Source organism: Embiotoca jacksoni, unplaced genomic scaffold, assembly GCF_022577435.1.
Source record: "Embiotoca jacksoni isolate LCO1_2020_lvr unplaced genomic scaffold, fEmbJac1.0.p SCAF_18, whole genome shotgun sequence".
Taxonomy (NCBI): domain Eukaryota; kingdom Metazoa; phylum Chordata; class Actinopteri; family Embiotocidae; genus Embiotoca; species Embiotoca jacksoni.
The window spans coordinates 10,111,805-10,134,815 of record NW_027185318.1 but is presented as its reverse complement, the minus strand read 5'-3'; the positions used below and the strand labels follow the sequence as shown (position 1 = coordinate 10,134,815).

The 23,011-nt window shown below is 43.4% G+C and overlaps 1 protein-coding gene across 1 annotated transcript; it reads right to left on the bottom strand.

Annotated features, from left to right (window-relative positions):
- Positions 1–134: 134 nt before the first annotated feature.
- palm1b (paralemmin 1b) lies at positions 135–22,437 on the bottom strand. Its single transcript, XM_069152698.1, has 6 exons — positions 22,015–22,437; positions 9,426–9,468; positions 8,663–8,743; positions 4,307–4,422; positions 3,829–3,899; positions 135–3,579 (listed from the first exon to the last, which is right to left on the bottom strand). Exons 2-6 carry the CDS (start codon positions 9,465–9,467, stop codon positions 3,161–3,163), a joined length of 729 nt encoding a protein of 242 aa, XP_069008799.1. The 5' UTR covers position 9,468; positions 22,015–22,437; the 3' UTR covers positions 135–3,160.
- Between the last annotated feature and the right edge of the window lie 574 nt (positions 22,438–23,011).

Below are 23,011 nucleotides of genomic sequence, written 5' to 3'. Positions count from 1 at the left end.
AGGGTGTCCTGCACCCATCTGTGACTCCGTCAGCTGATAAGCCAAAAGCACACACATCATTAACCGTGGTTTATGTGCACCGTTCTATCAATAGTGTGCACACATTCGGTTAATTACATACAAACTTATCTGACTTGCTGTAAACAAACAGTAGTTTTATTCAAGATTAAACATTTAGACGACCACAGAATAGATGAACAGGCATTGGTCAAACACAAGGTGTTTTTTTTTTCTGCTGCTGTCTCAGAGACCCACCATATAAAGCAAAGCTTTAGCTCACCAAATTTACATGTATGTCTATGTATACAGTTGCATGTATGCATAAAGACACATATATACATGTGTATATACTGTATATACATATGCTGTCAGTTAGTCTTCTGTATAAAGTTTGCATCCCCACAAATTGTTAAGCTTTAGGTGAAGGTTGGTTTTGATAACTTTCTTGCATGTGTGGAATAAAAAACTTAATCTGTAAATTACAATAAAATCAACAATTTAAAAAAGTTAATACAGGATACAAAGATTTTTTTGAAGACACCAACAGAGGTCTGCATATTAACTATTGTCCAAGCTGCATGAATTTATAGTTACCGTGTGATAAATGAATGTAATGTTCTAATACACGTACTTGTGGAGCGACCCTTCAGAGTAGAAGGCAGTGTTTCCAGTGGGTCGTCATGACCAGGAGCCACAGCAAGAAAAACCCCGGTCATAAATGAGCGGCAGACAGACAAGTCCAACCAAATGAACCTGACAAAGGCACCAACAATACACAGATGTAGTCATCTTTTTTTTTTAAAAATACACATCAAATACAATATACCGCCTTGCAAAGAGGCCATAGAAAAAAAAAAAAAAACCATGAGAGTCCAGATAAGAAAGTAAGTTGCAAGTTGTACAATTACAGTGGAACTGTACATTATGGAAAGCATAGACTATATCTTATCCGCCCACGCCTGTTGACCTCCCTTTGGAATGTACGAAGGGACCGTTTCTCTGGTGGTAAATGCAGGCAGGACTTGAGAGAATGCATCTGGCACTGGAGGTTGCAAAAGACTCTCTCATTCAACAAATATATGCAGGAGACAGAGGAATCCCCATCACTAGCAGATTGGAGTAAAACAGAGGGAAACAGGTTGAACAATAGTTGGTGGATGGAGAGTTTTTAGACGAGACTCTGGATTAGCACCAACTTCAGAGGTTTTTTTTTAAACTGCGTGTCTCCAAGCATAGAAGGTGGGGCTGTGGTTTGACAATGATGATAAAACAGTGTGAAGTAATGGCAATGGTGTATAGGTGAATTAAAGACGTGGATGAGCCTGGGGGGTGGCGGAGGCATTGGTGTCATATAGCATCAGTGATCCGGACTATCCAGTCTCATCTGTCTGCCAAACAAATGAGGAGACCACGGCCAAAATGTATTTCAATAGGCTTTCAGGGTTTTGAAAAACTATCGTGTATCGCGTTGTCTTGCTCGCAATCTGCACCATTCAAAATGGCTTTTCTTTGTACTATGTTTTCAGCGCAACAAGATTTAAGGTCCCCGGAGAGAAGTATCATTTGTGACGAAAGTCTGCTCAAATACCCAAAATCTCTTTTCTTTTTCTGTAAATCTATTCAACTACGATCGGGCCCGGGTCTACAGACAAAGAGTCAGGGGTTAAACTGGGAGTAAGCAGGACAGAAACCAGCAGCCGACCAACACACAGGGAAATTATAGTATCATCAAATTTTATTTGGTTCATAAAGAGACAAGAAGCTTTTTTTTTTTTTTTTTTTAAAACGGTGAGCTGACCGAAGCCCTCCTCTTCTCATTAAACTAGAATGAATCCCAATTTAACCCCCGGGGTTTACATTCATGTGAACGTGATAGCGCATAATAAAAAGACTGAACGAGTGATAAATGGTAAAAGTTGCAAGGCTTCATGCAGTGCTACCTCATTAAGATTTACATTGATTCTACTGTTGAGAGAACAGAAGTACTTAAGCCTTTCTAATCACTGTGTCATGATCTCGTGAATCTAATGACCATAAAGTGAATGCATCTTATTTAAAAAATACAAAAAGCTGCGATCTTCATGTACATGTATCATACAGCATCTAGTATTAATGTGGCTTGCAACATAGTGAGTGATCCTATTCTCCTCTTTGTCTCCTCGCTGTAGAGCTCTTTTTAAACATAATGCGTATCTCTAACACTGCCAATTATACAGTATTTACTGTTACTGATAGAAAGACTTGTGTAACTAAAGATATGAGCACATACGAGTCTAAGAAAGCACAGACACTTATGAGTGTAACGCGAATCTGGTAGTGCTTATAAGCTTACATGCAGTTAATGGTTGGAGATGATCTCAAGAACCAAAAACAATAAATACATTGTATAAAACATAATTTCATATCAATATATTAAAATACTATTTAAAATAATATCTTAGACAATATTGCAATATGAAATTGACTGATAAATAGTTGGTAGGCCTACACAGAGAAAGATATATATATATATATATATATATATATATATATATATATATATGCTTAAGTATTCGTGTCCTTCATAGTTTGGTGTTTTGACTTAAATGATTTAAAGTTTCCAGATTTTTCCCACAGGAAAGCAGTACAATCCAGAGAGCTAATACATTTTCTTTTTTCCAACAATAATAACAATGAACGTACAGTACACAGTCCCATAATAAAGATATACATACTGAATACAATATAAATGTCAAGACAGAAAAATAGAAAAATATCAATAGAAATCAAAAGTCAAATACATATCAGAGAAAGTATAGCGAGTAACGTGTACTTATGAGTCTTTGTGGTTCTTGTTGTAGCTGGAGCTTGCATTGGCTCTCATTGTTGGTACATTGGCTGTGTAACTGTACTTCGGTTTGTGGGGTTGTTGTTTTTTCCAGTCCTGACACACACTTCCACACAGACACTTAAGTTACACACATCTGCAGATACAGACACATGCAATGGTACACATGCCTGCACAGGCGAAGGCGTGTACTCAGCCACACGCAGGCAATCACACAGATACACACACACAATCTCACACACAATCACAATCGCACACACAATCACAATCACACACACACACACACACACACACACACACACACACACACACACACACACACACACACACAGCTCACATGACCGTGCAGCATTTGCAGGTCTGTTTCTTCTCCTTCTCCTCCTTCTCCTTCTCCTTCTCCTTTTCCTTCTCCTTCTCCTTCTCGCTCTCCTCCCCGCCTCCGTTAGCCTTCTCTTTCTCCGCCATACTCCCGTTTGGCGGAGCCTGCTCCTCGGTGGCCGCGTCTCCTCCCGCTTTCCCCTCCCCATCCTCGATCACAACAAACTCAGCCTTGACATTGCCGTCCACCCCTTCCATCCCCAGTGCCGTGCGGTTCTCCTGCTCCTCCTCAACGGTCTTGTAGCCCATAAACACCAGAGTAACTGGGTTGTCTGCGCTAGCTTGGTCAGGACTGGGGCCCAGGAGCTTGGCCTCAATCCCTGTCACCTCTCTCTTGGGAGTGTGACCAGAGGTCTGCACTACTCCATTCTCACCTATAGGGAGCACCAGAGCATCATTGCGAGATCAGGGACGTGCAGAAGGAACAAGGGTGGTCGGGGCAAGTCAGAGAGACAAAGAAAGAAAGGAAATATTGTTTTAATAACCTCAGGTGGAGAGGACCAATTTAATAGAGCAAATGAAGAGTCTATTATTAGCTCGCTTTCTCTTTCTGACACAGGTGTTCGGGCTGCGTTGCCATGGTTTCCTGCGCGATGATATGTTGCCATGGCCACCAAACTTACCTCCATTTTCTTTGGCCACACCCTTATTGGCTGGAACGCCTGTCTCCAACTCTTCAATCTCTTGCTCCAGCCTAGCTCAGAAATGCACACAAAATGAGAAATTAAGGATTAAAATTCATCTGTAGTTCCTTTACAACCACAAAGACTATATTAGATGTAAGCCAACTATGAAAATATCCCTGTCACAATCCAAGTTCTACAGAAAAAACAATACTAAATTGTACAAAAACGACTGACCAGTTGCTCAAATGCCACCTACTTATGCTTGGATAAGACATATACGGGGTGGAACACTACACCACCACGCAAATATATGAAATTATATTCCTTAAGATTTGTCTTATTAGCAACCCAGACAACCGGAGCGCAATATTTACGCATGCCTACAATTTGACCAAACAGCCATGCACATCAGCCCTGTTGAAATTAAAATAATGGTTGTTGACACGCTGACATGCAGATGTTTAAAGATGCTCACCTGATGATGACCTGCTCCAGAAGTTTGGTCTTTATCTCATCCTCCTGCAGACGCATCTGAGTCTCCTCTTCTGCTGGGGCTCCATCTAATAACCAGCGCTCCCTCAGTGCCTTTGACTGCAAGGCAACATAAAAGATATAGATTTGTTGTTGACAATGCACAAGGACAAACGTGATGAGGCAACTCAGACGATTTGATTCACTTTTCGATAAAACCAATGGTAAGAAGAGGAACACGATTTCACTAACCGGCTGTTCTTGATACTTCCATGTGTTTGGTGGATTTGAGTGTATGTGTGCTACAGCGAAAGGACCTTTTATCATGCATCTTTTACCAGGAGCAGTTGATTAACTCATTAGACACACTTCAGTCTTCCAAAATGCTGCGGGGTATCAGAGCCGCTCTCTCACTTGGACATTGGTCTCCTTTCTTTCTGAAGAGATTAGTGGCCCTCTCACTGAGACACACTGACAAGCCCTTTAGCTAACCTAAAACAAAAACTCTCCCTGTGAGTACATCCAGTACTTCTGCACTGACTGCTGCCACTCACTGATTCTGTCGTGCACTTCAACTGCTGCCAAAACGTTTGCCAAGTGGACGACATGGCTCCCAGCCAGAGGATAGAGTCTTCTGGCACTGAACTGAAAAATCCAAAATAACGTATAATTCTCCTATTATTCCTAAATTGAGCATGGGACTGGAAATCAAGATAAGTCTTTGAAAGATAAAACAAAAATAAATGGTTCTAATCTTCAACCGCATCAAACATTTCCTGCAGCTTGACAGTGATTACAAGAATATCTTTGTGGGCAAGTTAGGAATACTGAATGTGAGCAGATTTACTGATTGTAAAGTGTTAACCTGATTGTAATTATTGTAGATAAAGGTAATTCTCACAAAATAATGAACTCCCAATTCCCAAATATCAATTAAATTAAACATCATCATGGGAATATGCTTTTTCTATTGTGTATTTTACTTTCATTTTACTTCCTTAAATTCCAACTTCTCCATCTCCTTTTCAACCAATGTTTACTTCTTCTATTAATTTCCAAACAGCCGTGTATTCTTATCTCGACACCCATCCACATTCCCTCCCGTAGATAAGTGAATATCAAAGCGAATACTTGGCATGCTTTGAAGTAAATATAACAGTGCGTCTTACTGCGCAGCTGTTAGAGCGTGCGGCAAAAGACAACCCTGCTTGGCCATATGGAAAAGTGCAAGAAAAAGCTCTTGTTTTAACAAGTTGGGCCTGAAAACCTGGACCTGTGCTCGATGCAAATTCCTCTCCAATGATGCAACAAGAATTTCTACAGAAGAAAAAAAAAAATCCCCCCGTATTTTGTTTTTTCTTCTCAGACCCGGACCCTGCCCCTTCCTCTCGCTCTCTCTCTCGAATGCATCTCTATCCATCATGGAGTTCATGAACTTGAACAGGGCTGTAAATGTCAGGGTGTATCTCCACGTTATATCTCTGTTAATCTGTTGAAATGAATGTTGTTTTGGTTCAACTCTCACTTTCTCCATTGAGTAATTCCGCTCCAGACACCCAGCTGCACAGAGCTTTACAGCACACTCTTCTAACAGTGTAATTCAACACTCCTCATTCCCTCAGTCCTGCATGGTCTCTTGGGCACTGAATCTAAACCTGCTTCTTCCCCCACCCCCCGACCCCTCAACCCCCCAACTCCCCAACTCTCCAACTCTCTCTCTCTCTTCATACTCTCCGGATCTCTCGTTCGCTCGCTCTCTCGCCACACCCTGCTACCCCAACGCCTGACATCATTTAAATGTACTCACTCACGCGTGTGTGAGCACGCGCGCGCGCACACACACACACACACACACACACACACACACACACACACACACACACACACACAACCAGTCTACGCTGATGGTCGTAAAGCTGGAGTGCTGAAGTTACGTCTCTCTCTCTCCATTGTTCTTTGGGGTAAAAGCTGCTAACGTAGCAGACAAAGGGCGGAACTTGGACACAGACGGGCACACACACACACACACACACACACACACACACACACACACACACACACACACACACGGACACACATCGACGCACACATCCAAATGTAGTGAACAGCTGTGAAGAGGAAAGCCTTATTTCAAAATAAAGTTTACAGTGGATGTAAATATTATAATTATGTCAACCGCAGCATTCAGAAATTGTTTTAAAGTTTATTTCTTTGTTTGGCAATTTTGGGTAATACTTTATTTGGTTTCTTTTCACGAGTTAGATGACAAGTTACGACTATCACATCTGTACGGTAATAACTACAGCCAGGAGATGTAAAGTTTAGCTGACAAACAGGGCAACTGTTTGTCAGGTGCTGTCCAAAGGCAAGCCAAAATATTGACTTTTTACCCTTTGGCTTTTGTACAGATGAAACAAACGAGATATAACAAGTGCACTTTAGAGCTGTTAGCAGTCAGATTTTGTTCCTTTTGGACAGCGACAGGCTGTTTCCAGTCTTTATGGTAAGCTGAGCTGATTGGCAGTTAGCTGCAGCTTCAGATAGAATTGTCCGGGACTGTCAGAGGTTTTAACTGAAGGAACTGCCGACTCCTGTTTGCATAATCATATCTGCTTGCTAATTAAAAACAGAACTGCTATTCACGCTTTCTGTGTCAACAACACTAAAACACCTCATCTCACGTTTTCTTCTGACTGCCTGTGTTAGTGTGATTTAACGGCCGGGCAGGTACACCGTTATAAAAATGCGGCACGTAAACGGAGATGTTTATTGGGTTTTCCACATGAACGCCGCCTGTGGAAAAAGAATACTTGCTGTGGTTTGCACAAAGAGCCCTCTAATACTCCTGGACAGCATGATTACACTTCCCCTCAGCGTGTTCGTGTCTATGCGCGTGTGCGCGCGAGACGAAAGCCGGGTGCGGTGGGTGTAAGGGCCGTTTCCTGTTGGTGGGAGTGGGACAAAAATCTGTTTCCCCTGCCAAAGCCCGCTGCATTGTCTGAGGCTTCTGTGTTCTTTTATGAAGCAGCGCACGCAAAAAAAAAAAAATCGAACACACGCATGTGCACACGCGCATTTACAATGGTTTGCTCTGAAAATAGAAGAAGTGGGAGCACGCAGGGGGCAACAGCGCGGGTCACAAGCACTTTTACAAACACGCTCGTCTGCGCAGGCGCACGCACACCTCGACCTTTGCTCTTATCTGCGACCTCCTGAATTGTCCGGAGCTGAAATAGCTTTGATAGTGCTGACACATTCGCTGACAAAAGCCTTGGGTCTGATACAATATGAGTGTGTGTGTGTGTGTGTGTGTGTGCGCGTGTGTAGAAAGAGCATGTGGAGGAGCTGTTGGTGTTATCTGTTGTCCATTCTGAACATTCCGTGACGGCAGCAGTTGTGGAGTATCTCACTATGTTGCACTGATAGATCTGAAAGGAATCGCTATGTTTAATGCTGTGTGGGCGTCCACCATCGCTCGCACGATTCCCGAAAAACACAGAAACTGACCGGCAGTGTTTCTGTCAGCTTGTTTCAAGTTGTGGTGCGGGAGAGGCGTGTAGGAGTGCAGGTGACACATACTTACATTAATTTTTTTTTTATCTGTGAAGGGCTCCAGTACATTTCAAGCAAAGTCAAACTGCCGTGTTCGCAAAGGGTGTGAATCATGTTGCCGGATTCAAACGAGCTGGTTCACTCATTGCGGGCTCAGCTCTTTCCGTGGATGGCAGGTGGAGGACTTTATGAGTCAAGATAAAGCGTTATGATATTTAAAAGCAACATTTAAATTAATGCTATGCTATGACTACAAAAAAAAAAGAAAAAAAAAGTCTATCCATCCCTTCGTTTCAGGTAGCTCTGCATTACACCACTTACATTGTTGATTGTGACTTAATCGTGATTTATACAAATTAATGAACAGCCTGAATACATATTTACATACCAGAAAGGCTAATTACCATGTGCATTGCTATTGTACCATGCTCCGAATGAAAAGAAAGTTGTGGATGAATGGTGAAGGGATTTCTTTCCTGGAACCGAATTCAGCACACTCAGTATTTGCTTACAGAAGGTTAAAAAAATAAAAACGCAAACTGGAAACATGCGGCCAAAGACCACAACTAAACATATAAAAATGTTTCGCAAGTGAAAGTGCAGGAGGCAACTGATAGTGCTCTGAGCACACTGTGGCGATCAAAGCTCGGGGATTCTTCGTATCCACCTGTTGTGCACACCACTACTTTTGTGTGTTCTCTTCAGCCATGGTTTAACATAATTACATATCAAGAATTCTCACAAGTATAGCAGTGCAAACAGGGCACGTGCAAAATGTGCACGCATGTGGAAGTGAGAGTGCGCGTACCTTTAAATGCTGGAGTTGCCGTCGGTCATCATCCAGCTGCCTCCTCTTGTTTTCGATCTCTGTCTGCCTCTTCCTCTTCTCCTGTGACCATAAATACACATTACGAGGACAAAACAACAAAGATTGCAGACCGTTCATAAATTCAGGGCACCAACTATGTTCGGCATGAGCACTGAAACTTTATCGACATCAGGATCACATTTTTTGAACAATGTATAGCTCTGTTTAAAAAAAAAAAAAAAAATGTTGATGATGAAAATCTTTGAAATGTTGATGAGAAGTCAAACTGATATTGACGTTAGTGTTGCTCTCTTCATGATGAAATGAAAGTCACATTCAGTGAGATTTTGGTGAAACAAACTAATTATCACACAACTACGATAATAAATTCAAATGCGTTTCAATATGCCTGCCACAGGTGGCAAGTATTTGGCCCAAAAAAAAAAAAAAAATCAAAAACAAATGCACAATTATGCCACACATACACACCTGGATATTGCGATAGAAACAACATAAGAAGACAATATAACAGGCAGACAAGAAGTCGATGTCCTTTAATGGGTGGAGAAGATAGAATCTAAAAGGTAGAGTTATTAAGACGGCAGTCAGACCCTGACAAGCAGCAATGATTTGTTGTTGTTGTGCCATCAGCGTGCCCTGATGTGCACTCTGCTGTGTGTGTGTGTGTGTGTGTGTGTGTGTGTGTGTGTGTGTGTGTGTGTGTGTGTGTGTGTGTGTGTGTGTGTGTGTGAAAATAACTTACAGCAATGGCCTGGAGTTTCTCCTCTTGTGACACCTCGGCCATCCTGATGGAAAAGAAGAGACACGTTGAGTGAAACAGAGATACAAGCACACATGACCACCAGCGTTTGACATTCTCTCGCCAGCCGTTTACCTTCCAACGACTTCCTGCTGACTGAGGTTAAATATGTCTGTTTGGCACTAAATCAGTGTCTCTTTCCTGTCAGGAAGAGTCAGTGTAGGCATGCTAATGTGCAGGGAGGGCACTGCTGGAGATTCCTGCTCTAATAGGTTCCAGACCAGAGTTCGAGGATGGACAGAAGCAGAGCTGAAGCCAGAGGGGAAAGACTGCGACTATTGCTCAACTGAGATGGGACAAAACGGTCGCCATGTCATGCTCCCAAAAAAAAAGTCACAAATCTTAGTTTTCCACAGTGTTTCTGTACAAAATGGCTGAGATGATCTGGTCTAAGTGGCAAATCGTAAGTGGCGAATCATCTGAATATTCAGACTGAGAACGTAGTTGCAAAGATAGAATTTGTATTTAAGCTTTGAAGGAGGACATCCACTGCTTAAAGTCATTATCTCCTCCATTCAGAAACGTTTGGTGCTTAACCTCTGGAAACCTTACAGTGTGGGTGAAATGTGATAAGCAATGTAACCCAACAACTACGGCACTTCTTAACTATAAATTCACTGACTTCGGTGTCAAATTATCAATTGTCTGAACTGCCAGAGAAGAAAATTGACCTCTCTGACTCTGACTACAGTCTCTGGTTGCTTGTGGCGAAGCCCCTAATACTATTTTGTGGCGATGTAAAAGAGCTTGTAGAAATGGTAGATGAAGCACACAAAGCAATCTTAGCAGCCGTGTACCTTCTTCCAGCCTGAACTGAAACTGTATGACAACACATATGGGATCCTTATTTCTCTACACTGGTCCAAATCAATCTATTACAAAAGAGCTATGACTAAATAAACTCTCCGTCGCTCAACCCCCCCAAAGCAGCCCTCTCCAGTGCCAGAAAAATGTGCTAAAACGGATTGTGTCACTATTCCTGGTGAGGGGTGAGGCCCCCACTGTCACTGTTTGAATTAGCTTGCATCACTTCCCAACTAAATAATCCAAAAACAAAATAATGAAAAAACAAACCAAAGCATGTTAATAGTTCCCATTCCTATCACACCCCTGCTGTTGCGACATTTTTTATTTCCCATAGAAAGCCACGCAGTGCCGCAATACTCGCCCTTCTACAAAATAAATAAATAAATAAAGAAGCGTACATCATCTTTCATGCTTGCCGGTTTAATGTGAAACTCTAGGCTAAAAAAACCTCAGGCATGTATAATAGAAGGAAAATCTGGAACATGCAGGGTCCCATTTTCTGGCTTACACACACATACAGTCGAACACCCCACTTGTCTCTGCTCTCCCATCAGGCCGCATCAGCATCACATGGAGACCCTTTGGAGAAAAAGTGAAACCACAATCATCTGATCATCCCCTCAAGCACACGCAGAAACACAGAGGCATATTGTACCGTCTAGACGAATTCTTTCTAATTTTCGCCCTCCCCACTGATCCGGCACAAACAGGAAGAATAAAAAAAAGACATGTTGAGATGCACCGAGTAAAATCAGGCTTAATGTGGCTCAATAAAGAAAAACAGCAATGTCAACATTAAAACGCACCTCGAATAATGACCAGGCATCGACAAAATGAAGCTGTAAATTCAAACGCGTCATTAAAGAATGTATTCAGGCATTGTTTATGTTTACAGCGCGTCTTGGCAGTGTTTTATAGCCCGTTTTCTCCCTGAACCTCTTTCCCTTCCCGTCGCCCGGGTTACAGTGCGCATCTGGGAACTCATCTGGATCGATCCATCGGAGGCATGAAGGCCTGGGAGCACCGGCTGAACTCTGCCGCTATTAGAACGGACTGAACATCCTGACCTGACGAGGGTCACACTGGGCATCGGCAGAGACGGGGCAGGTCTCGCCGACAGCTCAGCCGTGACGGGCGACACGTGTATGACGACGACGACGACGACGACAGCGACAAAAAGAACGATACACATGTCAGTCTATCAATGTCGGTACCTCCTTTGTATACATCAGCGGCGAAAAATGCAGGACAACTTTTCCGCCCAATAAACCAGCGCTTTCTGACAAAACCCAAGTTGCTCACTCTACTTCAAAGCAGCACACACTTCAGTACACCTGACACAAAATAAATGTGCATATTGACCCACATCTGACTGCACACATTTCTGTCATTTCAACCACCTTTTAAAGTCTTAAAATAAATTCATTTGGGTTTTCTATTAACAAAGAACTTTATGCCATATTAACAGGAAATACAAGCTTTATATGACAGTTGTCAGGTTACTGAATATTTATAGCTATAAAACACAAATAAAATGATGCATTACAACTTTATCAGTTTATGCACAACGGTAACTATTTTAATTTTAAACTCAGCATTATCAAATTCACAAAATTCTTGTCAAAGTCAATCAAATCTTTTATTGTGCAAGGGTAAGCTGTAGTTTGTTTTTTTATGTGAATGACAAATACTCAAAAATGTATAAAAAGGTATGAATTCTACCAGAAATGATGTAGTTAAAGATGAATAATAAAAGGAATGTGACCCAGCATTCAATCTTTGTGCTATAGACACGTTACAGTTTATATTTGAAAGCACTGAGGTTCGATACCCATTGTCAGCAGTGGATAATATTCAAAACTATGTTGCTTGTGCTGAGGTTAACAACAAAAGGTCCATTAGATCAGCTGGCGGGTTAAGAGTGCAGATTCTTCCCACCTTGTCCGACCATTCAAAGCTGAATTTCAATGCTCGTCTTGCTTGTCTAACCTCTGGGCAGGTGTAGCGATGAATTTTTTAAGACGTATTGGGAAACTCCGGTTATGTCCAGCCTGTTGGGACATCGCGGACCTGCGTCCTGCTGCCTCTCTCATAAATTATGAACACGGAGGGAGAAAGGGAAGCAGGCGCGAAGACAGACATCTTTGCGGCATAGTTAGAAGAGTAATTACATCTCTGGCGGAGGAAAAGGATGACGTCGAGGGAGCCCGGCGGCCGCTCGGGGACGGTGGAACCAAAGACAAATTGAGGCAGATAAATGTAATAGATCAACAATATCACTCAGACGTTAACAGGGAGAGGAAGTGACCTTAGCAGGCAGGCTTACAGACGAACAACAAACGGGATGTTTTTGACAATATGTCAAGGCAGGTGCATAATCGAAGAAGTCAGGGAAACGGACTTAATGACCAGGCCTATTCCCTGTTGAGTGCGCTGCTGCCGTTTCCAGGAACACATTAACTGCCTGCATAGAGCACCAGCATCCTCTTCTAATAGCATTGCGCTCATGGTTCTCCGGCACCAGCAGTCACTTTGCAAACTCTTTCTGCACTGAAATGCCCTAAGAGTAATCAACTTACTGCCTATGAAGCTAAATTAATAATAACCCAACTGAGACTATTAAACCCTCCTTTCCAAGGTGAGAAAAGCTTCCATTGAGCAGGAGGCATCAAATCACAGACTGTATATAAAAGTAGACGTAGCTCCTGGGTCTGAAAAATTAGGCCGATGGGGAAGTGCCTTCAGCTGCGATGCTACCGGGTGCTGCCAGAGGTTGGCTCCAAAAAGCCTCCATCTCCACAGACTCCCATTCAACTAGTCTCATAAAATTCTCAGTCAATACAATTTCTCGAGGAGTTATCTCGGCGTTGTCAGCTGACGTCGTTTTCTGGCCGTCCATCTGAAAAATAATCCCGTCGTTAATTGCAAAATAAACTCGTGTCTGTTTGATTGACAGGCCTGTGGTGCAGTCAGTTTACGGCTATCGGTGGGCGGGACGTAGCGTTGTCGGGTTTCCAATCAGATCGAGTCAGATCCACCGCTAGCTCCCCTCCAGCTCACCCAAATATGGTCACGACCGGCTCCAAACCGCTCGGAACGAGCAAGATGGCGCCGGCTAAATTCAGAACTCGGGACTTCGCAACGGCCACTTTTTTAATCCTTTACATGTTGCTTTTGTGAAGAGAAATCACTTTTTTTTTTTACAACCAATATGCTCTTAAAACTTGGTTGAGAAACAAATGTATTCACTGTTTATGCTACACAGTCTGGGAGAGTACACTCGCTCCCATCACCATAGTATTATCTTAAACACCTGGAGTTGGACACCGTGACATACTGATCCTGCCTCCTACGCTCACACTCAGACGCACAGATATATTTAAAGCTCGTCTTTATATCATCTGTGCTTCATTAGATAGTAAACACTTCAATGCACAAACAGGAACAAAATCTAAGAATTTTCACAAAGCCCGTCATCAAACTAAACTGAGATAGGTTTAAGTTAAGTTTAGTAATATTCTATACGTTTCCTACTGCCAATAAAACCAAGGAAAAGACCAAAGCCAACAATGAAATGATTCTACTAATAAGTGTGGAGTTAAATCCTGAGCTTATTTTTCTGAGCCATAGAACTCCAACTATCAAAGACACATCAATTATCCAACCTCCTGTGTCGGGTGACATGTTGCTTTAATACAATAAACAAGCCCACTTCGATTCAATAACATATACACCATCCTGTAGCTTTAAAAACTCTCCAGTGCACCAAATTCACCACTGAAAACCGTGTTATGAATGATTTACCCAAACATGAATACTTTAGAAGACCCTTCATTTGAAATGTCTGTGAACTAGATAGTATGAATTGTTTTTTTTGAGAATTGGTGGAGGGCTGTTGGCCAATTAGAAATGAGAAGGTCCGACAATTAGAGCGAGATGTTTGTGTTCAAGCCAAAGAAGTGGAGGAGACAAAGCCAAACAGAAATAAAAGACACAAAGGAGAATCTTGATTTTCTTTTTTTATTTCCCTCCTGGCAGGTGGCAACTGCATTTCACACAAATAAAGTAGAAAAAAAGCTTTTTAACGATTCCAGTCATAGAGAGCCAGCATGCACATGCTAATAAACTATTTCCATTGAGTCCTTCTCACCCTCTGAGAAAGAAATGTGTTCACTCAAGTGTTAATTCATAACAGCAAGAACCTTTTAACTGATATTGTGCAGCTATCATGAAACTCCCGTGCACACTCGCGTAAACTGACCCCGGTGCAGAAACTAGATGAAATGGGGGAAGCTGAAAAATATCAACATAGTAAGTAAGTGGTATGACTCACTCTTAAAATCTAGAAAATATCCCAGATGTGAACAGGATTGTCAGCTCTGCCTATTTCTGAATGAGAAAGCACTTACAGACAGACACAGAAAATAACGCAAAATGCTGCCTCTTCAGAAAGATGGATGAGAGTGAAAATGACTCTTGAGCTTAATGACCCAGGCCCTGCATTAAAAAAAAACAAAAAAACAAAAAACAGAGACTCTGGAAGAGGAAACTAATCTCCAATCCCCTTCACATTGACTGTGTTGGAGTGGCACTTCTTGCTTCTTCTCTCTCCTCCACACATGCGGAGCTTCATTCCTTCAGGCCGAAAGAGCACAAGGACAACAATACTCCTCCCTGCCTTTCTGCCCTAGCCACACACACTTACACCAGGCCAGAACACACACACACACACACACGCACACGCACACGCACACGCACACGCACACGCACGACTTCTCCATGCAGCTCCGCATCCTTCTATCTGAGGCAGAAACTCAAAATTGTGCCAAACATAAACAGTGCGGTGCCAATAAAAACTGGAGGAAGTCCGTTGAGGTCACATGTTAGTATTCCAGGGTCAGAGGGTAACACTCCTTTCTCCCCTCGAGGTTGCCCGTAAATAACAGCTTTGTCAGAACAGAAGAGAGCGAAATAGTGTGTGACATCCATGTCGAGGGGGCGAACGAGAAGCCGCACACAGGCCGAGGCACGTGGGGAAGGATGGGGAGGACTGAGAGTCACTTCTGATGTAATACTTGTCCCGGGACACGACAATGAATGGATTGTGATTTGGAATTTGTGTATCAGGACTTTTTCTTTTAATAAAGTAAATGCTTTAATACACGGAGGAAAGAAATGAGCACGCACGGAAAAAGCACTGCGGGGATTTTGTATGATAACTCGATCTAAATTAGTGGGGATTGCGACAATCATTGAGGCTGAAATATTCTGAATGTTACTTCAGTTCTTGGTATGGGTCAAGCTACTAAATATATTCTTTTCATAATATCCCTGCCGAGAAAATGCTAAGTCTTTGCAAAACCAGCGATTTTCCTCTTTAATCCCAAGCCGGTGGTGAAAACAGCTTTTTAAACCGCTGGACAGAGATCAACATCACCCTATTGTTGTAACTTTCTGAAACTGAAAAGCAAACAACCACGCCCGCTTTCGAAAACTGGCCAGATGCGCACAGGTGTGAAAATGGGCACTTCTTCAAGCAAAGTTTTGCAATTTCTAAAACACAGTGGGATGACCGGACCTTTACAACATCAATATTTTTGTGTATTTTCTGAAGCCCGTTCATTGATTTTTGCCCAACTTCGACTTTTTAATTTCCCTCTCACGATGATGAACAGCGTGCCCCTAAAGTTGCCCCTTTAGAGCTCGGGATGTGCTTTAGGGCAGACTAGTTCATACATGCATCATCGGCCGATGATAAAAGTGTCAATACCAATTCCAGATGGACTGACTTGAATTCAGAATGAAAAGCCTGCCATCGTAAAGAGGAACGAGACTCTGATAATAACTCAAATATGGGGATGATGGAGCACTGTTTACAATCTTTCCTTGAAGGTTTTTATAGCGTTTATAGCACACATGACCCGAGGCAACACACAAGTCGTTTTGTAGAGAAACTAGGAGAAAGGTTAAAAAGCTGATATGAATGTCAGATTGTTGCTTTCAGAAAGTTACTAACATTGTCTGATGCGGCCTCCCTCCGGCTCTGAAGTAGCTAAAATGTGGGATTTCATGCTCTTTGCAACCATTAAATATGCAAGTTTTAAAAAAAAATTTTTTTTTAAGCATGCCGACACCTTGGTATATTTCCAACTTCGCGTCGATTCCCCATTGCTCCTAAAAACGCGCCGTCTCATTTCTGACACGCCTCCCACTGACCCCTTCCTCGTTCCGCCTCCGAGACCGACGTCCGCACCCCGTGTCTCTTCTCCCCGGAGTCCCAGTCACAAACTTGCCACATGGCTGAATTTCTTCACTCGACCACTCTCGACCTTCATTCCTTGCGCAAGAGAGCGCTGCGAATCCGTTGAGTCGGGGTCTTTGCTTGTTAATTTTTTACATATCCAGGGAATGCATGCGGAGGCCACAGCGCTCCAAATGCTTTATCGATCCGTGCTGTTTTGATTACAAGATGTCAGAACACGGGTTCAGCCTGTACAAGGTAGAAATGCAAACCGCACGGCATCTTTGATGTCCCTGATAGGTCTGTGTTTGGTTCAATGTTCAGAAAATCCTAATTTGGGCAACAGGGCGAAGAGGCAACCGCCAGGGGACAGAGCGACGTAAAGGCCTTTTAGCTGCACTAGAAAAAACAATCTGGTCCGATTTGGAAGCGGAGATTTGTCAGAAGGAGACAAATTACCGCAAAGACAACATGTGACTGGTAAGATGCAGATGTTTCCGAGCTTCTGACCATCCCAACACAAAGGTCCACAAGCGCACCAAAAATAAAGCAAAGTTGGAGACGTGCAGTGGTTGAAGCAAAGAGTAGAGCTTCAATGATTAGTCAGTTGAATCGTTGAATGATTAATTGCCAAATAACTAAAAGGCTAAATGTCCATTGGCTACGACTTCTCAAACGTGACGATTTGATGCTTATCTTTTTCATATGAAAGGAAAGTTCTTTTTTTTTTTTTTTTTAATGTTTTGGACTGTTGGTTAAAATAAAACAAGCATTTTCATGATTTTCTGACATTTAACAAAAAGTTTTGCATCTGAACAAGAAAAACAATTGGCAGATTAAACTATACATGTCCGATGCAGACCTACTCTAAAGTGTGCAATGAGCTGCATTACAGACTCACTTTGGACTCATTGAGGACACTTTGCACTTGTGGTTGTCACTTGATTTAGCAAGAAAACAGCAGCTTCTCTCAAACAAACGGGCGGGAACCTGGGTGTTCTGGACAAAAGGTTGCTCTCCCTGGCTCGTGGATTTGAAATCTATCACGTGATTGTTCGTACGTTACAAAAATGTTGCACAAAAATGCCCATTTGTGTCTCTCACTATGCGAGGCACGAAGTCATTTCAAGAAGTTAGGATAGCATTAAAGAGTGAGGAAAGATTAATAGCGGTTCTAATTGCTGACATTTACCTCAGCCTTTTTATCAAAAACAGTACAACAACAGCATTAGCCTCGACATGACCTGCTGACAGCGTTGCTTTTATGTTTACAGACAACCCATTTCCACAGCGGACTGTCTCCTGCGTCCTGGTGCGCTCGCTCTGCCTCTCTGGTCAATCAGCAAATTCTATACATCCGGAAGCCTATGGACTGGCATTATTGAAGCAGCCCCTCAATGTTAACGCAGGAACCATTAGGCCTAATAGGCGCCTTCCCTCATGGCAAGATCCCAATCCCCACTTAAGGCTCTCAAGAGGGTCAGGAATTGTTCATACTGCGTATGTTTGTCCAATATCAGCTGGTCCGATCTCTTGTGGGATTGTTAAAGAAAACAAAACAATCTGTGCGTCATTTACAAGGGGGCACGGTCTAATATTTATCCACCTTCCTCATTTTAAAGCAGGGGTTCGTGTGTGTAGGTGTGTGCATGGTGTTCGCTTCAGGTTGCCTGCAGTTCAAAAAGATGGATTATCCCCTCTCTGCCTCTTATCAATAGTGCTTTTGATATAATCTCTGCAACGGCACTGATGATGGTCATATGAGCGTGTGGGTGTGCGCGTGTTTCGGACAGCAGGCACAAGACACACACCCAAAAAAAAAAAAAAAAGCGCAAACACGTACTGCCGAGCACATTTTCCCCTCTGAGATTAAAACGATTTAGTGGCTAAAAATGACAGTTTATCAGAAGACAGAGTATCTGCTGGGAAGAGAGTGAAAAAAAAAAAAAAAAAAAATCCTTTCCCGACTTATCTGTCATGACAAAGCAAAAGGAGGGGAGGGGAGGGGGTGTAATGAGAGATCCTTAGAAAAAAAAAAAAAAGGTAAGAAGAAGTGACTATCCAGGAGGAAAAGAGAAGACTGAGATTAATGGAAAGAGAGAAAAAAAACAACAACCATGGAGACAGAAAGGGCGAGGTGAATTGCTATGTAGTATCTAATAATATCGCACATCTGTTTCTGCCCAGATGCTACTCCTTATCGCTCTGTATGCTTGCTGAGTAAGCTTTCACTTCCACTTCCTCTTTTACCCGTCAATACTGTCTTCCAGCGTAAAAGCATCACTTTTGTAATGCATTCCATTCATTTTCCATGACCAACTTGCTGATCGGATTTTAGAACCACCGCATAAATGGTCTCTTAATGACAGCAAGGTCAGCGGGGGTAATTAGCAATATCCGTCACTCCGGGGCAACTCGCTCAGGGCAGGATATGAACCCGTGAGAGGCCTTCTGTCCTCCTGTAATGATGCCGTGCCAATCAGTGGAGTCAAAGATATGTAAAAGTCTTTAAAATAACAACAATATCGTGTGACCCGCCTTCTTCTAGCCTGATTTTTTTTTTGGCCAACAAAATGTAAACACAACACTGACAATACGATCACCTTTTCAGTTGAGATGGTGAAGGTGTTTTAAACTTTAGGGTAAGACTTCTAGCAGCTAAATGTTCAACTGTGCTCAGCAAACAGTTCCTAACTTCTGTCCGTCGAGAGTGTGGCGCTGGCAAAGTAGCGTACATTGGTTTACACGGCCAGTTGGTGGAAAACAACCGCCTGCTGCGTCTGGAAATGAAGCTGATGAGTTAGACCGAAGCAAAACGGAAAAGACAAGGGCTGCAAAAGCAAAAACAATGAGCTGAATGACACCGAAACGCTCCGTGGAACAGAAGGCTGAGCGATGTTTCGGTGCGGGTCTGTCACTGCAAGAGAGACCTTTCGCATACAAGAAGCCATGCAGCCAATTGCTTATCTGAAGATGCTGATTACAGCCACGTTAATTAGGCTACATGTTGTTGTGACTTGACAGTCAAGTGAACGCTGGGTGCGTATCAGCCTCCTCAGAGCTGACTGAAGGGCACTTTGATTGTAGTTAGTTGGGAATAGAGAAGCTGACTCAGTCATATTTCACCTCATTTTTCATGTACAGCCCATGAGTAGGAATAAATGACCTTCCGGGTACCAGCCCATTTCCACCCATTTAAATTGATGAAAGCAGATCCATCCCAGCTCGCAAGGCCAGGAGACGGTCGTCAACGCACAACTAAGACACACACACACACACAAGCGGTGCAAGCAGACTCTTAGGGCTTGAAATCAAACATATTTGGGTCCTTTTTCAACATCAACACTCTGATAGCTGATACACACACACGCGCACACACACACGCGCACACACACACACACACACACACACACACACACACACACACACACACACAATCCACCCATTGGCTTCACTCCTAAATTTAAACTGACCGCTGGCTATTGACTAAAATGCACACACCAAAAAGCTGCAAGCATACAAAGACAGAAATGTGGCTGTCCACAGTCATGATGCCAGATGATGATTGGGTGGACAGGACAAGTGCTGTCAGCTCCACCGGGAGTTGCTGACACAACACAGAGCGGCCAACCGGATATAGACCTTCAGCTCGCGTACGGCCTGGCAGAGGCCTTTGGTGGGCTTAACATGCCTCGCTCATACAATAAAACGACAGAACCGACTAAAAACAGAGGCAGAGATGTGCTGCGAGTCAGTAAAATATTGCTCTTCTTTTTTGTATTTGTACTGCTGCTGCTGCTGCTGCAAAAAAATCTGACGGGCTACGTTTTTTCATAAAATCCATCTTTTATAATCTTTCTTTAAGGGCATGTTGTATCCTGTTTATTGTGTATTTTCTGATAGCTAATGACACATTTCCAATACACTGGACAATGAAAACAGATTTTCAAAATAAAAGAATCGTGCAAGCAGACTCTCAGGGCTTGAAATCAAACATATTGGGGTCCTTTTCGACATCGACACTCCGACAGCTGACATCACAGATGGATGAGATGTAGAAATCACCTCAATACACATTTGTCCAGCATTTATAGTCAAACAGGTGTCTCGACGGCTACTTATATGACAAAGCCCCGGCTGTACTTCGAAGACAGAGAAATATAATGGGTGTGTTGCGTTTAAAGGCGCTATCATTGCACTTGCTGGTCTTGTCAACAAAGATATTGTCCACAACAGTCACGTCGTCTGTTCTCAGGGCAGAAACCCCGACAGAGAAACAATGGACACAAGACCAAACAAAAACACACTCTTTGTCCGCTTGCGATTCTGGCTACCTGCTGCGATCAAAAGTAATCGCAAAAAACGGAGCGAAAATTAATGGAGTTGGTCCAGTTGACATTGTTCTATTCAGAGACAGGAATAGAAACTGAAGACACACACAAGCCTACGTGATCGTGTGAGGATGGAGGAGCCTCTGTGGCGAACATCCATCTGTTGAGGATGCAGAGCCTCATTCTCTGCAACACTAAACCGAACTGGCTGGGTCCACCGCACTGGTGCAAATTCCAAACAGGAGTATGTCATGGCCAAGGTTTAGCAGCTCATGCGCGCCATGTTGGAGCGGGCTGCTCACATCACAACACAGAATACCCTGCTGCTCTCTCCTCTCCTCTCCTCCACCGGCTGGAAGCAGTCAGCATCTCTCTCACCCAGCCAGTGACGGCCATGCTCGGATGGCGCGCCTGGAAATTCACCGTCGCGGCGAAATAAAAAAATCAATTCAAAAACATTAAAAAAAAAAAAAAAAAAAAAAAAAAGACATCCTGAAAGACTGTCCTCGCAAAAACAAATCGATATTACATGATCGATCAAAGGCGTAAACATTTCCCGTTACACCTGTCGGCCCTACCATGTCTTAAAAGTACAGCGGCCCTCCAGGCATGCAAAAAAAAACAACAACAACAACAACAACAAAAAAAAAACAAGGATGACATGACATAATAATGCAGATATTTCTCCCCTAAATCTGCCGCTGACTTTACTGCGAGCATGTTATTCTGAATTTGCGCGTATGCGCCTTGAAGGATGCCGCGCCTGTTGTGATTGTGAGTTGTAACCTCGAATCAACGCAGCGACTCTCGCGCAGTGTTTACAGTTAGAATTGCTCCGGTAGAGACAGATACCGCCAATATGGTTCATATTATTATTATTATTATTTCTATTATTATTATTATTATCATCATCATCATCATCATCATCATCCCTCCTTGTGTTTCATCCCTCTGTCCCGCTATGTCATCTCTCCGTGGCAAGGGATGCTGTAAGGGCTGGAAGCTTAAACGTTGCAGCCGCTGCAAAAAACCGGCCGCTGGCTGGACAACCAGCAGCCGCTGGACAAATCGCCAAAAGCGGGTCGGCCGCAAGGAAAACACTGGAACAAGCAGCGCGCACTGAAAAAAAAAAAAAAAAAATCGCACGACTTACTCGGATGCAGGTCCCTTTTCCTTCCCGCCGCTGACGTCTCCCAATCAAGGTGTCGTGTTGTTTATTTCGGAGCACTCTTGACACCCCCTTTCCTCTCCTCCTCCTCCTCCTCCTCCTCCTCTTCTTCCTCCTCCTCTTCTTCTTCTTCTTCTTCTTCTTCTTCTTTTGGCTGGCACCCCTTCTGTTATTACGGAGGTGACGCCGCGGGCAGCAGCTCGCGCGCGCAGCCCGACAATAATAAGACCCCCCCGACGGCTTCCTCGCGACAGAAAAAGACGCGCGACGGACTTGGGGCTGGCGCTCGCGCTGGGAATCTCACGGGATGGCGGGGCGTCGTCCGGAGCAGGTTGTAGTCTAGTTAGCACACGGGTGAGAAAGAGAGTCCGGAGTGGTATGTGAAGGGGTTGTGCAGAGGGGGTGGGGGGGGATGGGGGGGGGGAGGATACGCCTCCCTGCCTTGTGGAGATAAAGGGGGGGGGGGGGGGGGGGGCCCTGGCCTGCGCACGTTGACTTGAGATATGGGTCCTCCTCTCCGAAACGGGGGCCCTGCTGGCTCCCTTCCAGCCTTATCATATGACGAGCGAGGAACGGGCCCGTCTGCTTCAGAGGAGCAGAGTACGTACGTGCAAGCCTTAAATTGGGATCAGATCCAGTTCTTCTGCCGGAGAAGAGAGCGCCATTCTTCTCGACGTTACTGCCTCACTTCTCCATCTAGTGGCGGAACGAGACTCCACGTCAAGACTCCTTAAAATGGGATTTCATTCTGTTACATAAATAACCTCCGGCTCTGAAGCTGAAAGGCTTTGCAAAAGCCTCGAGCAGTGATTCGGAGCTGGGCTGTCTCCATCATCTTTCGGCTACATTTATCAAGTCAAATACGTTGAACGTTCAAATCATTTATCAGTTGCTTGTTATCCCTAATTTCTGTAATTTTTGTTGTTGTTGTTGTTGTTGTTGTTGTTTTGCCTGACCCTAATTAGTCTTTCACATCTGCATC

What these genes read in the sequence shown, in the direction of transcription:
- palm1b (XM_069152698.1), bottom strand. Translation starts at nt 9,467, where the DNA reads ATGGCCGAGGTGTCACAAGAGGAGAAACTCCAGGCCATTGCT. An exon ending in GGCAACTCCAGCATTTAAAG is followed by an intron (nt 4,423 to 8,662) that starts GTACGCGCACTC and finishes GTTGCCTTGCAG; the next exon opens with TCAAAGGCACTGAGGGAGCG. An exon ending in TGTGGCCAAAGAAAATGGAG is followed by an intron (nt 3,580 to 3,828) that starts GTAAGTTTGGTG and finishes TGCTCCCTATAG; the next exon opens with GTGAGAATGGAGTAGTGCAG.